This window comes from Rhinolophus sinicus, linkage group LG10, assembly GCF_036562045.2.
Source record: "Rhinolophus sinicus isolate RSC01 linkage group LG10, ASM3656204v1, whole genome shotgun sequence".
Lineage (NCBI taxonomy): Eukaryota > Metazoa > Chordata > Mammalia > Chiroptera > Rhinolophidae > Rhinolophus > Rhinolophus sinicus.
In genome coordinates this window covers 79,773,038-79,800,001 of record NC_133759.1, presented here as the reverse complement: position 1 = coordinate 79,800,001, position 26,964 = coordinate 79,773,038, and the positions used below count along the sequence as shown (strand labels likewise).

At 42.5% G+C, this 26,964-nt stretch overlaps 2 protein-coding genes across 22 annotated transcripts in view; both read left to right on the top strand.

Moving 5' to 3' along the window:
* KLHL3 (kelch like family member 3) overlaps positions 1-26,964 on the top strand; it is a 260,598-nt gene that overhangs the window by 160,954 nt on the left and 72,680 nt on the right. For 13 of the 21 annotated variants that reach the window (XM_074313559.1, XM_074313563.1, XM_074313558.1 and 10 more), the window contains 3 exons: positions 1,824-1,943; positions 15,362-15,468; positions 24,839-24,960. In XM_074313559.1, the coding sequence (XP_074169660.1) occupies positions 1,824-1,943; positions 15,362-15,468; positions 24,839-24,960 (349 nt within the window). The remainder of the gene's footprint in view (positions 1-1,823; positions 1,944-15,361; positions 15,469-24,838; positions 24,961-26,964) is intronic. The other 8 variants (XM_074313568.1, XM_074313570.1, XM_074313569.1 and 5 more) reach the window with 2 other exon arrangements.
* Positions 4,444-4,826, top strand: LOC109451767 (large ribosomal subunit protein eL42). Its single transcript, XM_019740236.2, has one exon. The coding sequence runs from the start codon at positions 4,485-4,487 to the stop codon at positions 4,779-4,781; it is 297 nt and encodes a 98-aa protein (XP_019595795.2). The 5' UTR covers positions 4,444-4,484; the 3' UTR covers positions 4,782-4,826.

The window sequence follows — 26,964 nt, the reverse complement described above, 5'->3', positions numbered from 1 at the left end:
AATGTTAAGCTTTTAGTAGAATGTAGAAATCCATATCTTTCTAGCCTTGGAGTAGGAAAGGACACTAACTATAAAAGAAATTATGCTTGTGGGATTTCTTCCATGAAGTTTTTCATCTTTACTGGGTACTCCTCCTTATCACATTTTCTGTTTTGTGAGTTTCTTTACCTCTTTAAACACATGACTCTAATCAGCTGCCTTTGTGCATCTCTTTATATGTTTTTTGTCCTGTGCTCATCTAACTTCTTTGCACTTGGAATCCAAACAGTCCCAAAGTTCAAATGTCCATTGCTTACGTTTGTACGCTGAGCTGAGGTGTGGAAGGCAGCCAGAGGAGCAGTCTGTCCTGGTCAGATGAGCTGTGGGTCTGGCATGCCTGATTGTATTTGAAATTTACAAATCCCAGTGTGAGTGCTGTTGAGACTCTTAGATCTCTGGAACATTCTCTTAACCACAGCAGCTCCTTTCTCAAGCCAGTTTGCAAGGCTGAGTGATAGCATGGACAGAGGGAAAGGCAAAGGAAACTACTCTCATTGTCTTAGAGTTGGAGTGAACTGTGGGTCCCCAAATCTACACAAGTAGAGAAGGTTCTGTTTTCCGACTAGCAAAGCAAAGCTTAGCCTGGTCCAAACAGAGGTAACTCCACTTGATGACTGTGGAGCTGAATAGTTGCTTCCTTGCTCATTCTTTTGATTTTTTTCTTTCCCACCCCCATTAAATTGAGACATGTTGCTCAGGAGTAGTTGGGCATCTAGATGGCATCCCGTAAGGATTTGAATGTTTTGCCTTCAGTACAGAGGGTTCTGAGATTATGGGTGACGCTTGCTAGTTACCACCTGCTTATTTAGCTCACACAGGTAGACTTTCTTTTCATAACACATTGCAGCCCCTTGTCTTTTTATGGGATTGTGGTTTCCCAAAAGCTTTCACTTCTGTGCCACCGTTCTCCATAGCCAGTGTAATCTTTCCAAAGCACAGATGTGTTCACCTGCTTCCTGCCCCACTTCTCCACTTTTAGCCCTTTGATGGCTTCTCATGATTTCAGAATGAAATCCAAACTCCTTAGCTTTGCTTATATGACACGATGGTTTGGTCTTTTACCCTTGTCTCTTGATCCTCTTCTCTGGTTTGACTGAACTTCAGTACTTTCAACACACTTGACTCTCCAGGGCTTTGTGCATCCTGTTTCCTCTGCCAGAATGCTCTTCATCTTCCTTTGTACTGGGCTCATATCTATTCTTTCTCAGAAGTTTTCCTTAAAAGTTCCAGTGCTGGGGTCATTGCCCATCCTCCATGCTTCTGTAACTCCTATAGAATCTTGTACTTACGATGTCATGGTTAAATGTTTACTTGGTTTTCTTCTCCACTGAACTCTAAGCTTTGTGAAAGTGGGGTCTGTACCTTGTTTATTATTGTGTTTCCCTTAAATTTAAATACAGTGTCTGGCACTTAGTAGGCTCCATTAGGTGGTTGTTGAACGAACAAACATCTCCGTGAATTGAGTGCTTAGTGCTTAGCCTCCCCTAACCCTTTAGGGGATGGAGAAATGGAGGGTAAGGACCTTGTATAAAGTCACGAAAGTGCTTGGTGGGGAAAGCTGAGCTGGGACCTGACTTCCCCCAGAGGAATGCACTTTGCACTGGAAGATCCTGCAAGAATGCCTGACTCAGTGCATTCCTTCTCTGCTGGTCTGGGGTTAAGAGAACAGGCTGACAGAGATGCCCCTGGTGGGTGGGCAAATGCATGGACTTATGGCAGTTGGATGAATGGGTTTACCAACGTGTGATCTTCCTGTTCCCCTCTCACTCCCTTTCTGTTCACAGTATCAAGCTGAACTCCCAGCCTCCGGTACAGGCTGGGGATGACGAGAAGAACCAGAAGACGATCACTGTCAACCCTGCCCACATGGGGAAGGCGTTCAAGGTTATGAATGAACTGCGGAGGTACTTTTCCTATTTTGCCTGTGCTCTTTTGGAAGGAACTTGCTGGGTGAGCGTCCTCAGGGACTGAGACACCAGGGCACCACCTCCTAGTGAATCCTGACTCATCCCCATCCACTCTCAGACAGTCACTTGGCTTCCCCTTTCAGTCTCTGATCCAGACAGAACATCTTTCAGAGATCTCTCTCTTTCCTTTGTATGTAACACCTATCATTTTAGTGCTTAATCACAGGGCAAAAATCCATTATGGTTACAGAAGTTCTGTTCATAAACTTGATTTCCGACAGAACTAGCTGCTCCAAGTCCAATAATAGAATGATGGCAACACCTACACACAATTGCAGATTGAAGATTGTGGGTGCCATGCATTTGCTTTTGGCCTCCCTCTCAATTCTTGGTCTGAACTTAGTTTGTCAAGACAGCCACGTGAATGGAAGGATGCCTAGCTTCTAAAATGCAATTTAATTCCATAAAGAAATAAATAAAATGCAAATGTACTCATCCTCGCTGAGCTAAACGGTGATGGGTGTGCAGGCGATTTGTAAGGCCAGTGTGCATGTTTGATGAACTTGTTGCAAGACAGGTTCAGGGCCCTGAACATGTTTTTCTGTGGAAAGGCTGTGCTGACACACTCTCTTTCCAGACAGCTCACAAGCTTCCTCTGCCCCTGCCAGTATTTACTGTATACTGCATCCTACTTTGAGCTGTAATTGTTTATCTCTTCTTTTCTTTGTAGTTCATGAGTTCCCTGAGGGCAGGGGCAACTTCTGAATCATTTGATCTCTAGCACCTGGCACTTCCTAGGAACTTTGAGTCATTCACCAAAGATACACAGAGGCACTGGCTAGGCTCTGGGATGGGTGAGTGGGGATACAAGATAAAAAATTTAAATAGGTCAACGAAAATGATTTTCTACAGCAATGAAGGTATTTTACAAAGGGGGAACGCATCAAGTACTTGCCACGTGGTAGGTGTGCAGTAATTACTTGTTTCTTAAAGGGCGCTGTGGAGCAAAGTGTGTCCAACTGCAGCGTTGGAGAACACTTCCTAAAGGGGGTGATGCTTCAGCTAACTTTTGAAGGACAAATAGGAATTAAAGAAGTGAAAGTGGTGGGGTTAGGGGAAAATCCTCCAGGCAGAGAAAATGGCATGAGCAAAAGCGTGTATAGCCAAAGATGTGTTTGTTGACTAGGGGGTTGAATTACTTCTAAACAAAAGTTCTGTCTGACTCTGTATTTGTTTCTTCATTTCTACTTTCTTCAGGGCTCAGTGTTTAGCATGAAAATCAAGTTAAATTAAATTTGTTTTATGCCCTACTGCTCAATTTTTCTTAGGCTTCCTGCCAAATTTCCTGGAAGCTCTGTCCATGGTTGTATTAGGCAGCGTGCAGTGCTGATGTTCATGTCTGTGGATGTGGTTCTCTTGTCACTGAAGCATCGCTGTTGTGTGCTCTGGCCACTGTTGAAGTTCTCCATGTAGTTCCCTTGAGTATGGCTTGTGACCTTTGTCTGATTTAGGACTCCAGGTTGCCAAATAAACAACCTAACTTTACACCTCGTGGAATTAGAAAAATAAGAACAAACCAAGCCTAAAGTTAGCAGAAGGAAGGAAATAATAAGGATTAGAGCAGAGATAAATGAAATAGAGACTATAAAGATAATAGGAAAAAAAATCAATGAAACTTAAGAGTTGGTTTTTTTTGAAAACATAAACAAAATTGACAAACCTTTAGCTAGATTAACCAGGAAAATAGAGAGAGGGTTCAAAATTATAGATGAAAGCAGAGACTTTGCAACTGATGCCACAGAAATACAACTGATCATAAGAGGCCATTATGAACAATTATATGCCAAAAAATTGGATAACCTAGAAGAAATGGATACATTCTTGAAATACAGCCTTCTAAGACTGAATCAAGAAGAAGTAGAAAATCTGAGCAGAACAATAATGATTAAGGAGATTGAATCAGTAATCAAAAATCTTCCAACAAAGAAAAGCCTGTGACCAAATGATTTCACTGGTGAATTCTACCAAACATTCAAAGAAGAATTAATGCCAATCCTCCTCAAACTCTTCCAAAAACTTGAAGAAGAGGGAACAGTGTCAAACTCATTTTAACAAGTCCAGCATTACCCTGATACCAAAGCCAGATAAGGACACCACAAGAGAAGAAAACTACAGGGATGGCTGGTTAGCTCAGTTGGTTAGAGTGTGGTGCTAATAACACCAACATTGCCAGTTCGATCCCCACCAGGGCCACTGTGAGCTATGCCCTCCTTCAAAAAAGAAAACAAAACAACAACAAAAATACAGGCCGGTATTCCTGATGAATAGTGATGCAAAAATTCTTAACAAAATACTTGCAAACTGAATTCGACAGCACATTAAAAAGATCATATACCACGATCAAGTGGGATTTATCCCTGGGATGCAAGAATGGTTCAAGATATGCAAATCAATAAATGTGATATACCACATGAATAGAATGAAGGATAAAAATCATATGATCCTGCTTCTTTCCTCGCAGATAGCGCTCTCACAAACATGGTGAACGTTCCTAAAACCTGCTGGATTTTCTGTAAGAAGTGTGGCAAGCACCAGCCCCACAAAGTGACACAGTACAAGAAGGGCAAGGATTCACTGTATGCGCAGGGAAAGCGGAGTTATGACAGGAAGCAGAGTGGTTATAGTGGGCAGACTAAGCCAATTTTCCGCAAAAAGGCTAAAACTACAAAGAAGATTGTCCCGAGGCTTGAATGTGTTGAGCTCAACTGCAGATCTAAGAGAATGGTGGCTATTAAGAGATGCAAACATTTTGAACTGGGAGGAGATAAGAAGTGAAAGGGCCAAGTGATCCAATTCTAAGCTTCGTATTTTTATTCTGAAGACAAAATCTTGAGGATGTGTTTACTTCATGGGGTTGGTCTTTTGGGGAGGGAAATAAACTAGTGTCATTAATAAAATTTCCCTTGGGAAATTTAAAAAAAAAAATCATATGATCCTCTCAGTGGATGCAGAAAAAAGTGCTTGACAAGTTCAATACCCTTTCACGATAAAAAAATATCCCAATAAATTGGGTATGGAAGGAACATACCTCAAAATAATAAAAGCCATATACTTGTATGACACACAGCTAACATCATACTCAATAATGAAAGGTTGAAAGTTTTTCCTCTGAGGTCAGGAACAAGACGGGTACTCACTCTCACCATTCCTATTGAGCACAGTACTGGAAGTCCTAGCCAGAGCAGTTAGGCAAGAAAAAGAAATAAAAGGCATCCAAATCAGAAAGGAAGAAGTAAAATTGTCTCTGTTTGCAGATGACATGATCTGAATATAGAAAATAGAAAACTCTACCCCAAAACTGTTAGAACTAACAAACAAATTTGGTAAAGTTGCAGGATACAAAATCAGCATACAAAAGTCATTTGCATTTCTATACACTAAAAACAATCTAAAAAAGAAATAAAGAAAAACATCTCATTTACAATAGCATCAAAAACAATAAAATACTTAGGAATAAATTTAACCAAAGAGATAAACGATCTGTACACTGAAAACTGTCAAACATTGATGAAAGCAATGGAAGAAGACACACATAAATGGAAAGTTATTCTGTGTTCGTGGATCAGAAGAATTAGTATTGTTAAAATGTCTATACTACCCAAAGCCATCTATAGATTCAGTGTAATCCCTATCTAAATTCCAATGGCATTTTTCACAGAAATAGAAAAAACAATTCTAAAATTCATATGGAACCATAAAAGACCCTGAATAGCCAAAGCAATCTTGTAAAAGAAGAGCAAAGCTGGAGACATCACACTTCCTGATTTTAACTATATTACACCGTTATAGTAATCAAAACAGTACAATAGAAACACATAGACTAGTGGAACAGAAGAATTGAGAGCCCAGAAATAAACCCATGCTTATACAGTCAACAGATATTTGACAAAGGAGTCAAGAATACTCAATGGGGAAAAGATAGTCTCGTCAGTAAATGGTGTTAGGAAAACTGGACAGCCACATGCAAATGAATGAAATTGGAACTCACAAAAATTAACTCAAAATAGATTAGAGACTTAAGTATTAAGACCTGAACCCATAAAACTCCTAGAAGAAAGCAGGGGAAAAGCTCCTTGTCATTGGTCTTGGCAATGAGCTGTTGGATATGACACCCAAAACATAAGCAACAAAAGCAAAAATAAATAAGTGGAACTACATCAAACTAAAAAGCTTCTGCACAGCAAATAAACCATCAACAAAATAGAAAGGAAGCCTGCAGAATGAGAGAAAATACTGGCAAACCTTATAGCTGATTAATAGCCAACATATATATGGAACTCATGCAACTCAATAGCAAAATATAAATACTATGATTACAAATTGGGCAAAGGACCTGAATAGACATTTTCAGGTCCTTTGAATAGATAAGAAGACATCCAACTGGCCAACAGATAATGTGAAAAGGGGCTCACCATCCTCACCATCACTGATCATCAGGGAAGTGCAAATCAAAACCACAAGGAGATCTCACCTCATATTTGTTAGAATAGCTATTATAAAAAAGCCAAGATATATCTAGGGAATCACTTTATAAGTTATATAAATGTCTAATCACTAAGCAGAGTGGTATACACCTAAAACTAATATAACGTTGAATGTCAACTGTAATTGAAAAATAAAAAAAATTGAAAAAAAAAAGATGTGATAAATGCTGGCAAGGATGTGGAAAAAAGGGAACTCTCGTGTGCTGCTGGTGGGAATGTAAATTGGTGTAGCCACTATGGAAAACAGTAAAGTTCAAAAAATTAAAACTTTATCTTCCATATAATCTAGCAGTACTATTTCTGGGTATATATCTAAAGGAAAAAAAAAAAAAAGAAGGGAATCCTGCCATTTGCAACAACATTGATGAACCTTGGGGCATTATGCTAAGTGAAATCAGCCAGATAGAGAAAGACAAATACTGTACGATCTCATTGTATGTGGAATCTAAACAAGCTGACCTCATAGAAGCGGAGAGTAGAGTGGTGGTTTTCAGGGGGTGGGGGTGGGCGGTGGTGCAGGACGTGGGGAGATGTTGGTCAACCGGTACAAACTTCCAGTTATAAGATGAGTAAGTTCTGGGGATCATATGTACAATATGGTGACTGTAGTCAGCAATACTGTACTGTAGACTTGAAAGTTGCTTAGAGACTAGATCTTAAATGTTCTTACCACAAATAATAAGTAGTAACTGTGTGAGGTGATAGACGTGTTAACTAACTTTACTGTGGTAATCGTTTCACAATATGTATGTATATCAAATCATTTCATTGTATATCTTAAACTTATACAGTGTTATATGTCAGTTATATCTCAGTAAAACAGAAAAAAAAAAAAAAGACTTCAGGTCTCTCACCAGACCTTATTTTGCCTGGTGTAGCCAAATCCAGTAACTGTTGAAAGGGAGAGCTCAGGGAATAGACGTGCACACAGAATTCCCCCTGCCCCCATTTTCCTTTACTAGCATCTTTTTCTTTTTCTTTTTTGGTTTTTGTTTTTCGTTTTTTTCATTTTTTAAAATTTATTGGAGTGACAATTGTTAGTGAAATTACATAGATTCTTTTTCTTAAATAACTTAAAAAGGGAAGTCATCCCGCTACATCCTTAATTGCTTCTTTTGCAAGTTACCACATTTTTGCATCTTTCCCCAAAAGCATTGACTTGGATTTAACCTCTTTCAACAGTCCTGTTTCTTCTTTTCTTTTGTATAATCAACATTTGACAGTCTTTGCTGAGGCAGATTTCCGCAAGATTCTCTGTGGGAAAAAAGAGCTCTGTACCTAAATGAGTTTGAAAAATGCTGTATAAAACTGCTGTGCCCCACACTGAGATTCATAACGCATGTAGGCATATTAGAATCCCTGAGAAGTCCTGCAGCAAACTTGTCTAACTGACGGTTTCCCACACATGTTTGACTATAGAATCCCTTTTGGTTGTTGTTATGTATACACCGACTGTTTTGTGAAATTTGTTTTGGGAAACACTGGTTCTTTGCCAAATTTTAAGTGAATAACCTTTGTATTAGTCAGGGTTTTCCAGAAAAACAGAACCAATAAGATTGTGTGTGTGTGTGTGTGTGTATACATATTTTATAGATATAGATCTATCTATCTATCTCTATTTATATCTATAGATAGAGATATAGATAGAGAGAGGTAGAGAGAGAGAGAGATTCATTATAGGACTTGGCTTACGTGTTTATGGAGGCCAAGAATTTCCATAATCTGCTGTCTGCAAACTGGAGAACCAGGAAAGCCAGTATTATATAATTCAGTCTAAGTCTAAAGGCCTGAGAAACGAGCCACTGGTGTAAGTCGTGCAGTCCAAAGCCTGGGAACCAGTAGCTCTGATGTCTGAGGGCAGGAGAAGATGGACAGTCCAGCTCAAGAAGAGAAAGAGAGAATTCATTTGCTTTTTTGTTCTGTTCACGCCCTGTGTGGACTGGATGACGCCCACCTGCATTGGTGAAGGAGCTCTTCTTTTCTCAGTCTGCCGATTCAAATGCTAATATTTTCTGGAGAAACCTTCACACAAACCCCCAGAAATAATGTTTTACCAGCTCTCTGGGTATCCTTTAGCCCTGTCAAGTTGACACATAAAATTAACCATCACAATCTTGTTCTTTTTGTTTTTTTTCAAACAGATCACAGTCTGTATATGTTTTGGCTGGGGAAATTTTAGTTCAGGTTTAGGCATGGGTTTCTCTTTCATTTAAAAAAATTTTTTTTAATTAAAAATTTTTCTTTTGTTTTGGAAAAAGGAATATATTTATTATAGAACATTTAGAAAATATTCATCTATAATTTTGATACTCAGTGGTAACCATTGTTAACATTTTGGAGAATAGTTTTCTTTAAAATATATGTCTCAACCAGATTTTTTTCTCTTACCACTATATTGAACACGTTTTTCTATGTCACTAACTGTGCTACAATGTTATTTTTAGTGGAAGAATGATATTCTATCTTTGGTTTGTTTTTTTTAAACAGTTCCCTGTTGTTGGATGTCTAGGTTTTTCAATCCCTCTTATAAGTAACACCTACAGTGGTCATGTTTGGAGCAGTATTGCATAGTGGTTACAGGCATAGATAGGAGCCCGGTTTCCAATCTTGGCTCCAGTGCTTACTAGCTGTGAGACCCTGGACAAGTTAATTAATCTCCCTGACCTCACTGTTGTCAACCTTAAAATGAGGTTAATAACCGTTCCAGTCTTGCTGGCTTATTAAGAGGATTAATAAGTAAAGGGCTTAGAACAGTGATAGAACGTATGTCACTGTTGTTGAATATTCATGCACATTCATGATTATTAGCATAGAATTAATTCCGAGAAGTAGCGTGGCGATTTCAACTGCGTGCAGCATAATCATAACAATGCCTATTCCTTAGATATTGTTATGCGGCCCTGGCATATAGTAAGTGTTAGCTGTTATCCTGATGACTGCGGTGGTTTCCTAAGCGCTGTGCTCAGCTGCAGGAATGTGGCGGTAGATAAGTGAATTAAAGTGTTGCCCTCAAGGAAGCTTGCATTTGAATGTGTTCTATCACATTCTAAGGTATTTAAATGGCTAATTTGAAAAACCAGAGTGAAATGGGTGAGGCAGGAGGCCTGCATAGACCCTTGATTGATCTGGGTGAGTTTAATGGGAACTGGAGAGAGGCATATTTTGTTTTGATGAAGGCCTGGATAAAGCATCTTGCCATCCGGGGATTAAGCTACTGAAATGTTCTGTGTTACATGATATTCCAGGGACCTGGATTATTTCTTGCATTGTTTTCACATTCCCCTCCCTCAATTTTAAGCTATTTTAGTTCAAGCACACATGTTCTTTGCAATTTATGAATCACACAATTCATGAGTTTCCTATTCTTTTTACTTCCCTGATAGAGAAAGGGCTGTTGGCATGGTGACTACCTGGCCTTCCTCCTCCTTTTGCACTTCTTAGCTCTGTTCTGGTCAGACCAGCAGCTACTGCTGGGCAGCAGAGCCCTGTGAGCTCTCTGGCTCCTGACCAGCCAGCCAGCAAGTGGGGATGTGGTTCTTTTTGGAATAGCACACCCTGAAAAGGAGAGACAGTCTTTTTCTAGGTCATCTTGACAGTTTTAACCTCTCATTTCACAATTGCAAACAGTTCTCTGTCCTCATCTTTTGTTTTCTTTGGATAGTCTGCCACTGTGCCTTTTATTACTTGGAATAATCGTCTAAGCACATTGATTTCTTTTTCTTTCCTTTTTTTTTTTTTTGGTAACATCTCTATCAAGATATAATTCGTATGCCATACAAGTCACCCATTTAAAGTATACAATTTAATGGCTTTTAATATATTCACAGTCGTGCAACCAGCAGTTAATTTTAGAACATGTCCATCACCCCCCAAAAAATCCTGTACACTTTAGCAGTACTCTCCCTATTTTTCCCTATTGCTTCTTCCCCCCAGCCCTAGCCAACCACTATTCTACTTCCTGTCTCTATAAATTTGCCTATTTTGGAATCATACGATATGTGGTATTTGGTGACTGGCTTCTTTCACTGTGCGTATTGTTTTCAAGGTTAATCCGTGTTGTACCATATCTTAGTATTTTTTAAATTAAATTTATTGGGGTGACATTGGTTAGTAAAAGTATATAGATTTTAAGTGTACAGTTCTATAATACATCATCTATATATTGCATTGTGTCTTAGTATTTTATTTCTTTTTATTGCTGAATAATTTTTCATTATATGGATATACCACACTTGGCTTTTGGCTATTACAAATAATGATGCCATGAAAGTATCTGTGCAAGTGATTGTGTGGATGTATGCCTTCATCTCTCTTGGGTATGTACCTAAGAGTGGGATTCCTGGGTCATATAATAACTCTATGTATAACCTTTAGAGGAACCGTCAGACTGTTTTCTAAAAGCAGTGATACCATTTTACATTTCTTTCAGCAATGTAGGAAAGTTCCGATTTCACCATATCCTCACCAACACTTTGTTATTTTTTGTGTTTTTGATTACAGCCATCCTAGTATGTATGAGGTGGTATCTCACTGTGGTTTTTATTTACATTTCTCTGATGACTGATGTTGAGCATCTTTTCATGTGATCATTGGCCATTTCTTTATCTTATTTGTAGAAATGTTTATTCAGATCCTTTGCATATTTAAAAATTGTATTATATGTCTACTTATCATTGAGTTTTAAGGATTCAAATTCTTCATGTATTCTATATACATGCCTGCTATCAGGTATATATGATGTGTAAATTTTTTCTTTCATTCTGTGGGATTTTTCAGTTTCCTGATGTCTTAATCGTGTCCTTTGAAGCACAAAAGTTGTAAATTTTGATGTCAAATTTATTTATTTTATTTTTTTTAGTTTTGGTTTGTGTTTTTGGTATCATATCTAACAAACTGTTGCCTAATCCAAAGTCATAAAGATTTACCCCTGTGTTCTCTTCTAAGAGTTTTATAATTTTAGCTCTTAAATTGAGGTCTTTGACCCATTATGAGTTAATTTTTGTATATGATGTGAGGTAGGGGTTCAACTTCGTTCTTTTGCATGTGGTGATCCATTTGTCCCAGCACCATTGTCTTAAAGGCTATTCTTTCCCAATTGAATGGTCTTGGCATCCTTGTCAAAAATCAGTTTACTGTAAATGTGACTGTCTATTTCTGGTCTCTCAATTTTATTCTATTTATCTACTATATATATCCTTATGCTAGTACTACACTGTCTTTAGCTTTGTAGTAAGTTTTGAAATTGGGACGTGTGAGTCCTTCAATTTAGTTCTTTTTCAAGATTGCTTTGGCCATCCTAGGTCTCTTGCATTTTCATACAAATTTTAGGTTCAATTTGTCAATTTCTGCGAAGAACCCAGCTGGGATTTTGATGGAAATTGTGCTGAATCTGTAGAATAATTTGGGGAGTATTGCTATCATAGCTGTTAAATCTTTCAATCCATGAAAACTGGAGGTCTTCTCATTCATTTAGGTCTTCTTTAATTTATTTCAATTGTGTTTTGTAGTTTTAGAGCACAGGTTTTGTACTTTTTTTTTTTTGGTTAAATTTATTCCTAAGTGTTTTACTCCTTTTGATGCTATTGTAAATGGATTTTTTTCTTAATATCATTTTTGGGTTGTTCATTACAAGTGTGTAGATTTTGTTTGTCTGTTGATTTTTGTATGTCGATCTTATATTCTGCAACCTTCTTGAGCTCATTTATTTGTTCTAATAGTTCTTAGTGAATTCCTTAGGATTTTCTACTTACAAGATTAAGTCATTTGAGAACAGAAATGGTTTGATTTCTTTCTTTCCAATTTGGATGGCTTTAATTTTATTTTATTGCATAATTGCCCTATCTAGCCGCCCTAATCTTATCTTACTTATAAGTAGTAAATGATACAGTTGATCATTCCTTCCTCCTTGAAGCCCTGTCTTCACTTGGCTTCGTGGACACCACACTCTTCTGGTTTTTCTGTTATCCCATTGGCTGCTTCCTCATCTTTTTTGCCGGTTCTTCCTCTCCTTCCAACCTCCTAACCATCTCCCACCTCTGAACTCCAGACTTAGGTATCCACTTGCCTAGTGGATAACCCTGCGTAGATGTCCAGAAGGCAGCTCAGACTTAACATGTCCAAAATCTAACCTCTAATTTTAAATGAAGTCTCTTGTGGAAAAATGAAGAAAAGAAGTACGTTAACATTTACTGAATGTTTACTACTAGCACCATTCATTGTTTTGGTTGCCACACGTCTGAATTCTGATACTAAACAGACATGAATGCTGGTCAGTTTGATTCCACGGCCTGAGCTCCTTCCTAACAGCTACACTGTAATTCTCCAGAAATCATAACGTGTATAGCTCTCCTTTTCTCTCCTCAAGGTTGTCCTTTGGAGTAGTGGGGTAGCTCCAGAAACAAGGATCCCTTAGGACTAAACACTGGTGAGCCACGCAGCGTTTGGGAACTGCCCTCCCCTTTTGCATGCTGAGTGGGTGCACAGAGATGGCCGCAGTGTATAGCTAGGCTTTTCCACACCTAGGGCAAGCCTACCTGGAGTTTTTGGCAAGTTTCTCTTGGTCACTTTCCCAGGTTAGAGTTTCCCTGGCGTTGAGATACACTTCCCGCCCATCAAAACTGCTCTCATGCCTTCAAAACTGGATTCTCCGTCTTTATTCCTCATTCCTTCTTATCTTTTTCTCATTTGTTCATGAACTGTCCGCTCCTCTGGGTTTGTGCAAGATATCTTTCTCTGACATTTGCTTGTTCAGCACCTAGCACTGAAAATTTGCTCAATATTTCTGACCCATCTGTGTCAACACTTTCCTCATTAAAATACTGGTTATCAAAAAAAATTACGTGTACTTTTAAATAGCAGTGATTACTTTCTTGCTAAAATCTTGAACAGAAGTAAAAATGTCCAAGATGAGTCTATTCATGTTGGAATACATTTTTACAATAAATTTTTTCCAGGTTAAAAATGAATCTGTTCCCAGGTGGCATCTGCAATCTCATTTGGTCCCCTTGATGTATGACCCAAGGTAGCTAAGAAAGATGAGAAAACTGTGGCGAAGTCATTTGTCCTCATAGCCATTTAGGGGCAGAGCCAGTGATGTTCCCAGTTGAGCCGGCTTATTCTGATATTGTGTGTAGCGTGTGCTGTCCACTGCAGGGTGTGGTTCCACCCCCAGGTTTTGGTGCTCAGAGGTCTCAGTCTTCCCAGAAGCCCCCTCACTGATACGTTATGCCATATGCTGAACCTTTCCTGACCTCCTTTCCCTATAATGGAGCAGACCCATTTCTGTCTTATCCCCATTCTAAGTGTCAGCCAATCATGAGGCATCGTGGTACTTTATCAGGATTTAAGACTCGAGCTTCTGTCACTTTGGGCCACCTCTCTGAGCGTCACAGACCAGATAATCTCTAAGGGCATATGCAGCTCCAGCCTTCTCAGGCTTTATGATTCTGTTGCTCTGATAAGTGAACCTGGGCTAATAGCTTAATAGTTGGCAGGGGTTTAATATGGTACACCAGGGGTGGCAACTATGTAGCTTCTCTTCCATTTATCAACCATGACAGACTCATTACATTCATCTCATCCCTGTCACATGAAACCCAGTCATGACCGCAGACTTCCCAATCCAGTAGAGTTATTCTAAGTAACCACTACCAGTAGATCATTGTTGGAAAGTGTCCTCCCTGTTTCCCTCCCACTTACAGTGCTTCAGTCTAAAGGAGGAGTTAGTGGTGACAGGATACCATAGAAGTTAGGAGCATGGGTTCTGGGGCTCAGCTGCCTTCATTCAAATCCTTTCTCCTCTGCTCCCTTTCTGTGTGACCTTGGGAAAGTTACTTAGCTTCTGTGGACCTCAATTGCCTTGTTTCCTTGTATGGGGGGTAACAATAGCCCTACCTCATAAAGTTACAGAGAGGATTAAATAAAGTAATACGTGTAGAAAAGTGCTCAGACCAGTGCCTGGCACATACAGCTCCATAACTGTTACCATGATGTTAATAATAGGCATGACAAGAACTTGGAAGGTGGTAGAGGGCACAGCCTTGGGTCGACAGGGCCTTGCAGCATGCTTTCACTCTCCAGAGTTGTCAAAATACCCATCTGTCTATGAGTGTAGATGGATTCCATTTCAAAATTCATTCATTTATTTCGTAAAAATTTAGGGCCTGCTATGGGCTAGGCATGTAGCCAGGTGTCTAGGAGGTAATAGTAAATAAGGCAATCCATGTCAGAGTCCACAGTGCAGTGGGGTGACAAACGAGTAGAAAGGCAGGTACAGTATTCTTAGCAATTGCAGTGATGGCGGTGTGTGCAGGGTCTTTAGGGCTCATGGGGTGCAGGCAAGGCTTCTTGGTGATGGGGTTAGATCTGGGTGGGAGGAGAAATAGGCGAGTGCTCTCAGTCTGGCTGGCCTCTTACCAGTACTGCAAAGACAGGGGATCTCTTGGGGACTTGTTCATACTTCTTCTTGCTGGTGACACCCCTCAGTGCCATGATCATGCCCCTCGGCATTTGTTCAGTCACTTGATTGACAGCCCCAAGCTGTTCCCACCGCTCCCTGAGCTGCTGTCCCGCTGTCTCAGTCCGAGTTGATGGGATGGGGAGCAGAGAGGTGAAGACAAATGGAGGAGCTCTGAGTTTGCAGCCGCAGACTAGTTGGATCGCCCTGTGTGCCGTAGGAAAGCATGAATGTCAGGCTTGTCGGGGACTTGGACACGTTGATGAGTCCACTCTGCTGTCTAAAGATGGGGCAAGTCTCTACGACAGCCTTTTAGGGTGACAGTATGGAATCTGGGTGGGAGAAAAAAATACCTTGTATGGCCGGGGGTGTGCTGGTGCTGTGACCCATCTTGTCCCCTCACTGGTGTCTTACAGTAAGCAGCTGTTGTGTGACGTGATGATTGTGGCAGAAGACGTCGAGATAGAAGCCCACCGTGTGGTCCTGGCAGCCTGCAGCCCCTACTTCTGTGCGATGTTCACAGGTATGGCGAGGGGAAACAGTAGCCCAGTTAGGAGGCTGCAGCCCCCCTGGGAGGATATGAGGGTGGTGGCATGAAGGGAGGGTGGAAAGAGAGGCCGTGACACCCGCCGTGAGGAGCTTCTATGTGCCAGATGCTGTGCTTGGAGAACGTGAAGGACCCGTAGTCTCAGCCGGCCAGTCAGGCATGCAGCCCCTTGTCCGCCATGAGGCAGAAAGAGGTAGAATCCTGTAGTCATTAGTTCCCAAACCTGAGCATGCTTCTTTAACCATGTGGGGAGAGCGTGAGAAATGCAAATCATGGGGCACATCCCCGGGCCTTCTGGTCTCTCATTTTGCAGATTGGGGGACACTAAAGCTGAAAGAAGAGAAGGTCACATGCAGAATGAGTGGAACTTGGATTCTTGGTGGTTGGCCCAGTGCTCTGCTGGCTGACCCACATCTTGGCCTTTCCCAGCCCTTCCTTCCAGGCAGGGCTTGTGGGCCTCTTCTGGCCTTTACAGGCGTGTGGGAGAGGTGATAGTGGGGGCTGGGGTGGGGGAGAGTAAGACATAGGAATGTTCAGTTTCAGCACCTTTGCCAGCTTTCCAGGGAGTCCCTGTTCCCTGAGCATATACCTCATAGCCTTGGCCAACTGTTTCACATGTGTTACTTCTGAGAGAATTCCCTGAAACCCATGGGCTGAGGTTCCAGCCTGGAGAGCCTCACACCACCCGCCCTGAACCAGGCACATGCAGTGCCCTGCAAATCACTGCTGACTGAAGGCCAGCTGCGCTGGGGAGACCCCTCCACGTGCTCGCCGGTACCCTGGGCTTCTTCTGCGTGTGGCCGCTGTCACTTTGCGTTCTCCTCGCTTCCTGTGTCTGCAGTGCCTGTGCTCTGGCGTCCTGTATCGGCTGCTGCTTGTCCTGCCCTTTCCAGCTCCGATGTCTCCTCAGAGCGGCCTCCCCTGACCACCCTACCTATAGTTCCCCCCTAAGTCTCTCTTCTATTCCATAACTTGCCTATTTTTATTTCATAACATTTATCACTATCTGAAAATCATTTTGGTTGGTTGGTTTACATGGTTTTTCTCCCTGTCTCTCCTCACTAGAATATAAGCTCCATGAAGTCAGCCATCTTGTCGGACTTGTTTGTTACTGTACCCTGAGGACCTGGTACATAGAGGGACTCATAGTTTTTAAATGAATGAATGAAATGTCTCTGACACTTGATTGTGAGCTTTGGGCACTTGGGGACCATGTCTTGTCATTGTTAAAACCACACGGCTTGGTATTTAGGAGAGTAAATAAGACGGAAAGAATGAATGTGGGCTTGCTAAGAATGGTTGTGTGCAGGCACAGTTTTGTTTAAATAGGCTCTTACCTTTTCCGAATATAGTACACAGCCTCTGCTGGGCAAGAGTGGTTCCTGTTGGGGGAGACATGGCACATGTATTTTGAGGGTTCCTCTTGGCTCATCATACGAAGGAGCTGGTCTCAACTCAGAGCCTTGCCTCTCTAAGTGTGGACTAAGCCCCTCTGACCTCACTGCGAGCCTTGGGCCAGGGATTTCAGTGTCACCTGGAAAACCAGATAATTTCAGCTACCTAGAAATTTTGAGCCGCATTCTCTTTGGAGAAGTCTCAAACCCTAGTGGTAATATTTTTTTGTTCCTCCCCCCTCCCCCCCCCCATTTATCCATCTCTCTTTTTAGAAAAATAATTTATTTTGTTAGCAACTGTTATTTAGCTAAAATTTCAAAAAATATTTCTGCCAGTCATTCTTCTCTCTGTGTGTGGTTTGGAAAGTCCAGTGTTGAGAGAGGGGTTTGTTTGGAATCGCAATGACTTACTAGTGTTGCCTTTACATTTTGCTAATGAACTTCCTCTCCCGTAGTGGAAGAGCCTAAGCAAAATCAAGGTGATTTTACAAATGGAGAAAGAAGATGCTTTGGGGGCAAGTCTTGGATTCTAGAAATTGAAGGCAGGAGAGAATCAACAGAAAAAAACAATCTAATGTGATGCCCTGCCATAGCTTTCCATTGAATCTGGTTACTATCCATCCTTCTCCCATTCATCTGTCTGTCCGTCCATCCATCCACATATTCATCCAGTATTGACATATGTTCATTGCAGAAAAAAAAACAAAACTAGAAAATGTGGGCAAGCAAAACTTTAAAAATTACACGTAATACAACATCTAGATAAGATTATATTAGGTTGGTGCAAAAGTAATTGCGGTTTAAAAGGTTAAAAGTAATTGCAAAAACCACAGTTACTTTTGCACCAACCTAATAATTCATATCCTTTTAGATTTTGTATTTATAAATATATAGGTACAAAATATGTTTTTAACATAAAAAAGTTGATTTTATAAATACATAGTCAAATAGCCTTTTTCGATGTGTGTACTTAAAAAAATTGCTATCCATCTTCCTGGAATGTTCTTCAGGCCCTTCTCTTTGCCTGCCTAACGTCTGTTCATCCTTCGTTACTGCTTAAGCATCGTTTCTTCAGCAAGGCCCTCCATGACCTCCCTGGATTAGGTTTAATCCCTTTGCTATTTACTCTCCTGGTACCTTGTGCTTTTCTTTAGTATTACTACTTACTTATCTCATTACTTCTTCAATATCTGATTTCCCTGGTTCATCATAAGCTTAATGAGAGTAAGAACTGTACCTTTTTGATATACTACTATGTCCTCACTGCTTTCCATATAGTGGGTGCTCAATGAAAATTTGCTTAATTGAACTTAACAGGGTATTGTGAATATCTTCTCATGTCAATGAAATCACATCTACGTCATAATTTTAATGGCTTCATAAGAGTCCATCACACATATCCTAATTGAAGATCCATTTCTTTATTGGTTGAAAATTATAGTTCTTTCTAATATTTTGCTATTATAAATTATACTGTAATGGGTATCTTTGTATCTTAATCTTTATTTACATTCCTGATTATTTCCTTAGACTAGATCCTTAGACTAAGAAATATTTGGTTAAAGGGTATTCTGAAGGTGTGTGAGACACGTGCTACCACTCCACAGCTTAGAACAGTTGTAGCAGCTTATGCTTTCATCAGCAGTACATGAGATTGGTGTATTTTTCAGGCCCCTGGCCTTTGCTTACACCTTGGTAAACAGGTACATTGCAAAATTTTGTTCTAAGTATCAGGTTCAGCTTTAAAATGCATAAAATTAGTAATGGAAAGGCCCAGCTGACTCAGGTGAAGTCTGTTTCCATCACCATGTTTAAGGCCCAAAAGAAAACAAAATACACGTGACTTTCTTCTGACTTGAGGGATGTGATTACGATCTTTGACTCAGGCTTAAAATGTTTTTATTTATTTTTTCCCTCTGAGTTTATATTGCCCAAATGTCCTCTGCTGGTTCCAAATACCAGCTCCATTCCTCGACCATGTCCTGCTCACAATGATTTGGAATAAATGTCACACCAAGGCCTGAGTGCCCACAGGCAGCCGGCCCGTGAGAAGGTCTGGGCCGGGCGGGCAGCCTGCGGTTCTGTGTTCCGGGAGCGTAGTGAGCTCGAGGCCCAGCAGTGCTGTGTCCTGTGAGTGTGGAGGACTTAAGATCCCCCCACCCTCCCATCTAGCACCTCCATCCCAGGGGTGGCTCATTTCCCCAGAATAGCCTACTCAGTTGTTTCCTCTTTTTATCATGCCCTGTACTATGGGTTCTATGTACTGTAGTATTTATACTCCATATAGGTCCCTACATGTCTTCTAAATACTTTAAAAATAGCCCCATCTTATGGTAGTACAGGAACTGAGCTCTAAAGAATACGTAGCCTCAGGGTCTATGCCCGTCATCATGGCTGCAAGGCATTGGGCTTCCGTCCCAAAAGAAGCCCCTGGAGTGAGCTGGCCCACCCTTCTGGTTCTGTGTACTGTACGCAGAGGCTGATTGTAGATTGGTTTTGCTTTTCAAAGAAGAGTTATTGTCCAATTTTTATTAGATGTAGGCTAATGTTAAACTGGTGTCTTTGAACATGCGGTGAGTAGAAATAGGAGAGTCAGGACGTGCTGGGGTAAGAGGCGAGGGGCTTGGAATCTGAGTGGACTCAAGCCATCTGCTAAGCAGAACGACGAGGGCCCGACTCTCTTGCTCGCCTCCCAGGCATGCACACATTTCACGGGACCTTTGTCTCCACCCTTCTTCATGCCAACTGCCAGGCCCTGGTCCGTGTCTGCTTCTGAGTGTTTGCATGATGTATTGATGCTTTTGAAGATCTTTGCATAACATGCAGCTCAGCAAGACTTAATCCAAGGTAGTGGGGATGTGGGTGGGGGTGGGGAGGGAGCGCAGGAATTGAATCGTTTCTTGGGATGAAGAGGGCCTTAAGGAGGTTGTGGAGTAGTAGTAGTCGATAAGGGCTGGCTTCTGAGGGTTTTGCCCCTGTGGAGTCAGGGTTCGGGTAGAATAGTTCAGAAAACAGGGTTGGAAGCATCAGAGGCTGTTTGAGAGTAAGGGGGAATGGCCTCATCTTCCCTGTGACTGTCTTTTAGTGTCAGTTACCTCTGGGCTGAAGCTTACAGTGACATGGGGTTTCCTTTTCCTGTCCCTAGCACACCACATCAAAGTCAGGCATCTTTTCTGGCTTAGGAGACCCAGATTGGAGGACGAGGGGTGCAGTAGGCATATCTAAAAACATGTTCCTCTTGATGCAGAAATGGTGAGTGTTTTCAAGAACTGATTTAGATATAGTTCAACAGAGTCCTGTGTGGCGCCTGGGAAGAGGGACAGCTATTCACACACCTTCAGCCCCTGTTAAGGTGCAGCTGTTTGGAACAAGATGGTTGGGGTAGACTTGTTTGGGGTAGCTCAGCCTTGAAATTCAGATCACTGGAAAACTATCAATAAGGAATGGTTTATGAACGTTCACAGAGGAGGTGGGAATTGTTGATGCAGAGATTTCTTTGCTAAGGATTAAACGCAGGGTGGTAATGCCGCCTTGCATTGGGAGATGGCGTGGTGTCTTAGAAAGAGCTTTGGAGCCATAAGGACCCAGGTTCCTGACTTCAGCACCTAATACGTTTGTGGGGAATTCACGTAACCTCTGTGATCCTGTTTTCTTACCTGTGAGACTAGAATAGTAACCATAATCAGGGAGCAAATCTAGGTACTGGGAGTAAGGCACCCAAGACAGAATAGGTCATAAAGTTCACTCTTACGATGAGTTGAGCACATGATAGTTTACGAAGCTCCTGTGGATGGAGGGGTGGCCCTGGGCTCGATGGGAAACGACTGTGTGTCTGTCCAGGCTCCGTGTGCCCCAGCTGAGCAGGAAGACCCATCCAGGTGGAGGAAGGATGCGATTCCAGGGCGGGTGGGTGATGGCGTGACAGCCGTCCCTGCGCCCTGCTGAGGCCTGCTGGCACTCTCATTAGCTCTGATTCTCATACAACCTTGGGATAAAGGCAGGGCAGGAATGTCCTCATTTCACAGGAGACAGACGTCAGCCTTTTGTAGTTAAATGGCCTGCACTCACCTACAGGAGGGTTGTCCAAGATTCAGGGAAATGGCAGGTTAATGTGTGGCATAGGCCTCAGCTCTCGTCCGATGAGTTGGCATCTCAGATACTAGGATTTAGACAGAGGAGGATGGTTTAATAACTATCTTAACACTCATGAAAGATCACGTGCAACAGATAAGGATCTTCTGTTTCCTTTCTGCTCAGAACAGGAAACTAAATTGCAGCAGTAACTATTCAGGTTAGGAATGGGGAAGGATCCTGTAAGTTAAGGACTCCTCAGTACACTCTTGCTTCCCTTTGACATACAACTTTGTCAGGGTGCTTGGCGGCTTAGCGCTGCTTCCCCGGAGACCTGCCTGCCACTTACCATTCTTTCCTCATTCTTGAGGCTTCTTTTGCTGAATAATAGAGTGGGGTTATACCAATGACCTGGGAGGTGAGCCAGTGATTTTTCTAGACCTCCTGGATATCCTGCGACAGTGAGAGGTTTTCTCCTTTTGCTCCTCAAGTCTCACCTCCTCCGCCTTGTTCCCCTTTGACTGTCTTCCACCTTAAAGAGCTCAGCTGTGCCCGTGGAATGCTTGCTAGGATCGAGGATTATGAGTTGCACACATGTACCTGCTACAGGGTGGGATTTCTTGCTCTCCCGGACTCGCCATGGTTCTTGGAGACTTCTCGGTGCGAAGTCCAAAGACAGAGCCTGAGGAATTAAAGAAGTTCAAGACACAGTCCCTTAGTCCAGGCCACCATCATCTTTGAATGAATGAGCAAATACCTGGGTGATGTCCTCTGTGGAGGACCAGGGCACGCATGCTAACAGGTGACAGCAGAAGATGGAAGCGGCTGAAAAGATGTGTACCCAACAGACATTTTCTGGAAGTTCAGAGTCTGAGGCGGCTGTGCTGGGCTGTTGGGCCAAACCAGCAGAGGAGCAGGGCTCATGTTCTGTTTTCTAGAAACATTTTGTCAAAGTAGAGGTGAGTGAAGGAGCAGGAATGACCAAGACTTCGATGGTTTCTATCTTGCAGGAATTACTGGAGTCCATGGAATTATGAGATGTCACGGGAAAGCCTCTCTTTTCTCTTTCCTGCTCCAACAAGTATTTTTAAGTGCTCCTTATGGGCCACACACTTGGTTAGGTGTTGAGGATAGCTTGAAAAATCAGCTTGACGAGATCCCATCGCTCTTGGTTCTTGATTATAAGGCATTAAGTGCCTAGTTGTTCTCAGAATTTGGACCAAGGCCTTGTTTAGGAATATTTTTGTCAAGTTCATTAATTAGGGTCAGGTTTAAATTATAGAGGGAGGCATGAGAAATGACATGAAGTTTAGAGTTAGGTCAAGGTTCAAATCCCAGCCCTGCCTCTGACCAGCTATGTGCAAATACCTTCTGAAACGCCAATTCTACAATTTGTAAAATGGAAGTAATATCATCTACCTCCTGGGGTTGTTACAGGGATTAAATGAATTAGCAGAGGGCCTGGTACGTAGTAGCACCTATTATCACTACCACTTTCAGGGGCTATTCAGGCTGAGGTCTTAGTTCGGTACATCATTTCTGCTGCTCTGTGAGAGATAATAAGATTGGATTTTACAAGTCGGTAAAATTAGTAATTTCACAGTCATGTAAAGAAGCAGGAAAGAAATGTCTCCCCCGAAGTTTCATCATCTAGAAAACTGTCTTAATGTTTTCTGGACATTTGAGACTGATAAAAATGATTTGTCATCCCCCCCGAAAATTCAAGCGTTTGCCCATATATAAAAATATTTTCATACAATTTCAGGAATTTCCACTTGTTTACCTCAAAGTTACAAAACCCTAACTTTGACTCCCAAGCACACATTCCAGAGAGACAATCAGGCCAGGCTCTGTTTTCATACTCTCTAAGGGCTTCTGAATCTCTTGGTTCTTGCAGTCAGGTTGTTCTTCTTTTCAGTCTTTTTTCCTAAGGCACAAGTTCTTAAATTAAGAATTGGCTGTCTTTTATTATCTTTTGCAATATAATTACCAACTGGACTCTTATTAATGAACTTAATAGCTGTTTAGAGAAATGAGTTTAACTTCTGATTTCCTTGTGTGTGTGTTTTTGTTTGTGTGTTTTGGAGTATATGCAAGAGAGAGACTGTGAGAACCTATCTTATGGGTAGAGGAGAAACCCCCCATCTTTTCTTGTTTTGTCTTTGCCTCTGGGTCCTGCCTCAAGGCTCTTGGTGCTCAGGCCTTTTGTCTGGCTTCTGTTGGCTCTCAGAGAGAAGAGAGAACAGAGTGGAGGATCTCTGGTCTACCTAATCTGGCAGTGAAGGGGCGGGCAGGGTTTGGAATGGTTTTCCAGAGTCATTCATATCTAGAGCTGTGTCAGGACGGGGACTGTGGATTGGTGGAGGACTCATATGCAGTCCACGAGGCTTGGAGGTGGGCGTCTGCAGCCCACATGCTGTACTGAACTTACTTTCTTGGCTCCAGTGCACAAATTCCACAGAGAGAAAACAATCTCCCAGGCTGTTTTCACACTCACATACGGGCTTCTGAATCCCTGTTTCTTGCAGTCAGGTTGGCCTTTCTTTCAGTCTACAAAGACACATGTGTTGCCTGTCTTTTCCTTCTGAAATCAGCAGCCCCTGTTGGAGGAGCCTGGCTCTAGATAAACCTCTGCACTGTACAGAGAGGGCAGGCTGAAGTACGGGGCCTTCGGACTGCACATGTGGTGCTGCCGCCCTAGTTCACAGGCCTGCGTCCTCTTTCTTGGGTTATTATCAGGGCCTCCCAACTGTCCTCCCGGCCTCTGATTCAGCTTCTACCACACGCCTAAAATTTCCTTCAGAAATACCCATCTGTTGATGTCATTCCCATTTAAAACCTTTCAGTGGTGCTACTCTTAGCATAAAGTCCAAAGTCATTTGCATCACTTACAGGGTTCAGTAAGTCCTGTCCCCTACCTATCTCTTCAGCTTCCTTCCTCACTCACCCTGTGTACCAGTCATACCAGCCTCTCACTGGTCCCCATTTTTATCCTTTTGGCAGTTTCCTCTCTTTATACTTACGGTTTCTGCATCCAGCTCCTCTTTGCGCATCTTTGCTGCCTGTGGAACACTCCTTTATCCTCTAATACCCAGTTCCACTGTGACCTCCTACTAGGATGCCTCCCTTGGATCCCTAGGCAGAGTTTGTTGCTTTATTTTCTGCATTCTTGGGAATTAATATAGTGTATTGATTACAAGTGTGGGCTCTAGAGTCAGAATCCTTTGTATCAGTCCCCGTTTGGCTCCTTCCTAGATGTGTGACTGTGGGCAAAATGAATTACCTACCCCCTTGTGCCTCAGTTTCTTCATCTGTAAAATGGGGGAATAGTAATTAATAAACCACCGGTGGTTGTGAAGATTGAAAAAGGTAATGCTTTAAAGTGCTTAAGAGAGAGGTTGGCCATACTTAGCAATAAGTGGTACTTTCTATTATTGTTTTCATAGTACTTTGTGTATATCCCCACCAGCTCTTATCACCTCTATTTATAAATGTTTTTATGTGTCTGCCCTACTAGACTGTGTACTCCTTGAGGACAGGTGCATATCTTGTTCATATTTTCTGGCCCTCTGTGTAAAAGTTTACAGTAAATGTTGGTTGAATGAGTTATTGCACTCAGATTTGCCTTCACAATGGGAATGGACAACAGATAGAGTGGGGCACGCTTAAAACCAGGTTTGTGGAGGATCACACTCCCAAAGTGGATGTCACCTGGATGCCAGCTCGTTTATCCTTCTCCACGCCTGAGTGAATCCTTTCTGCGGCCTCCTGGAACATAGTCAGTCCTTTTATGTTGCCAAGACAAGGCGGAGACCACGCGAAAGTTAAGCATATGCTAGATGCCAGGTTCATGTCCATTTTGTTTTTGTTTTGAACCGTAGGTGACATGTCTGAGAGTAAAGCCAAGAAGATTGAAATCAAGGACGTGGATGGACGGACGCTGAGTAAGCTGATTGATTACATCTATACGGCTGAAATTGAGGTGACCGAAGAGAACGTCCAGGTAAACTCAGCCCCAGCTAAAAGCTCAGTGTATCGCACACTCAGGGCCCACTGCTTTATAGCATCATTTCATTTAACCCTCGCAACTTGCTCTGGGTCACATGGTCAGTAGGTGGGTAAACGACCCTCAGACTCACGCCTGTGTGACCGCAGCACCCATGCTCTTCACCACGTGGCCGTAATACCTTGGAAGGAGCTTGGGACACAGAACAGAAAGTCTTCAACTCATGTTGGTTCAAAATCTTGGTAGAGGAAAAACTAAAAGCCTCAGTGACCCTACTTCTCCCCATTCATCCTCTTATCTCAGAGGTTTGGAGCATGGGATTGTGAAGCTATTAAAAATGTGTTCCCATTTCAACATTAGTCCACTGAATGCCTCTGAGAACGTGGAGGTGCCAAGCACCAGGCCCGAGTCTCAGCAGGGCCGTGGGGGTGTGAACAGTGTTGTCGGTGCTTTTTTTCTCCTGCCACTGTCCTGCCCTCGTCTTCAGCCATCTGGAGCCTTGAAAAGAAGAGCAGTCGAAGATGCTGCTTCACGCAAAGGCATGCGTCTCCTGTGGGGACACGCGGCACTGGCAGCACGCCGCAGTCGGCGAGAACCCCACAAATCACCAGGCTGCACACAGACACGGGCACACTTGTTCTTGTCCTTAAGGACCTCGCTGTTTGTTTATTTCGAGTGCTGGAAAGTTCATGTGATGAGAAGGTTTTTTTTTTTTTTTTAAAGCACATTCCCACCTTTCTTGTTTATTGTGAAGCAGATACCTCCCTAGTGACCAAAGTACTGACTACCCTTGTCCAGACCATCACCCCCTTTTCCAGGAGCGAGGCATTTGGGAGGCCGAATTGATAATCATGGACTCATTCAATTCAGCCCTAATGTTTGAGTGCCTGTTATGTGCCAGCCACTTTGTTGGGCAGTGTGATTGTAACAGTGAGCAGTGGCGATTCCATTGCCTGTTTTCAGGGGGTTTGTGGTCTCAGGCTGAACACAGGTACTCCTCAAATAAGCACACAAGTGGGTCTATGCACAAATTGTGATAAGTCCTTTGAAGGAAAGGAACATGATATACAATGAGAGAGTGTGTCAAGGGGATTCAATTTAGATGGAGGAAGGGACCTGGAAGGCCTCTTCCAGGAGGTGAGATTTAAGCTGAAGCCTGGAAGTGACTGGGAGTTGGCTTGGTGTGAAGGGTACTGGTAAGTGGGTGAGGGGTCAGGGTGCAGGCAGCCCGGGGTCTGAGGTGTACTGCACTGGGCCTGCAGGGCCTGGCCCACAATAGAACCCGCCTTTGTTCCTGGCCCCTGGACAGACCCTTGGGTTGTGTAGTGATCTGGTCTGACCCTCCCTCCATCCTTTACATAAAATGTAAAATGAGGTATATTTTATACACAGTAAAATGCACAGCTATTCCATTTTGTTTCTGGTCTTTCCCATTTGGAATGGAGTGGGCAATGCAATGGTTACATCCTAGGTCTAGCAGCATAATTTAAACAGCTGAATGATTTTGGGGCAGTAACAGTAAATGCAAATAATGTAGTTATCACGCAGGGTGTCAGGCGGGGTCGCAGCTACCGCTCCCCACATAAGAACGCAGGACATGGTGAGGCCAAAAAGGAACACCCACGGAGCCATAGATACAGGAGTCATGCCACTATGTTCTCAATGGCGGCTGGGTTGGAGACACAGGAAGCAGGAACCACACGATCCGCAACCTGCCGTCCTAACTGCAATCTGCGCTTGCCAGCCACCATCTTGCTAGCCCCCATTTGCTCCTAGCATAGCCATGGCAGTTATATTCGTGGCCAGTGGCTCACTGGTTACAGCTGACGGCCAACTAGCCACAGCTGATGGCCATCCAATCACCATTGATGGCCATTTACTAGCTGAGCCAGCACCTTTCTATGTGAGGCCGAGAGCCTGGAAACTGCTCTCTGGGGCTCTGTCCCCACAGTAGTATACAATGAGTGTAGGGCATGTATTGAAAATTTTTTTTTAAATGAA

Excerpts from the sequence above, each read along its gene's own strand:
- LOC109451767 (XM_019740236.2), top strand. The coding sequence starts at position 4,485 with ATGGTGAACGTTCCTAAAACCTGCTGGATTTTCTGTAAGAAGTGTGGC.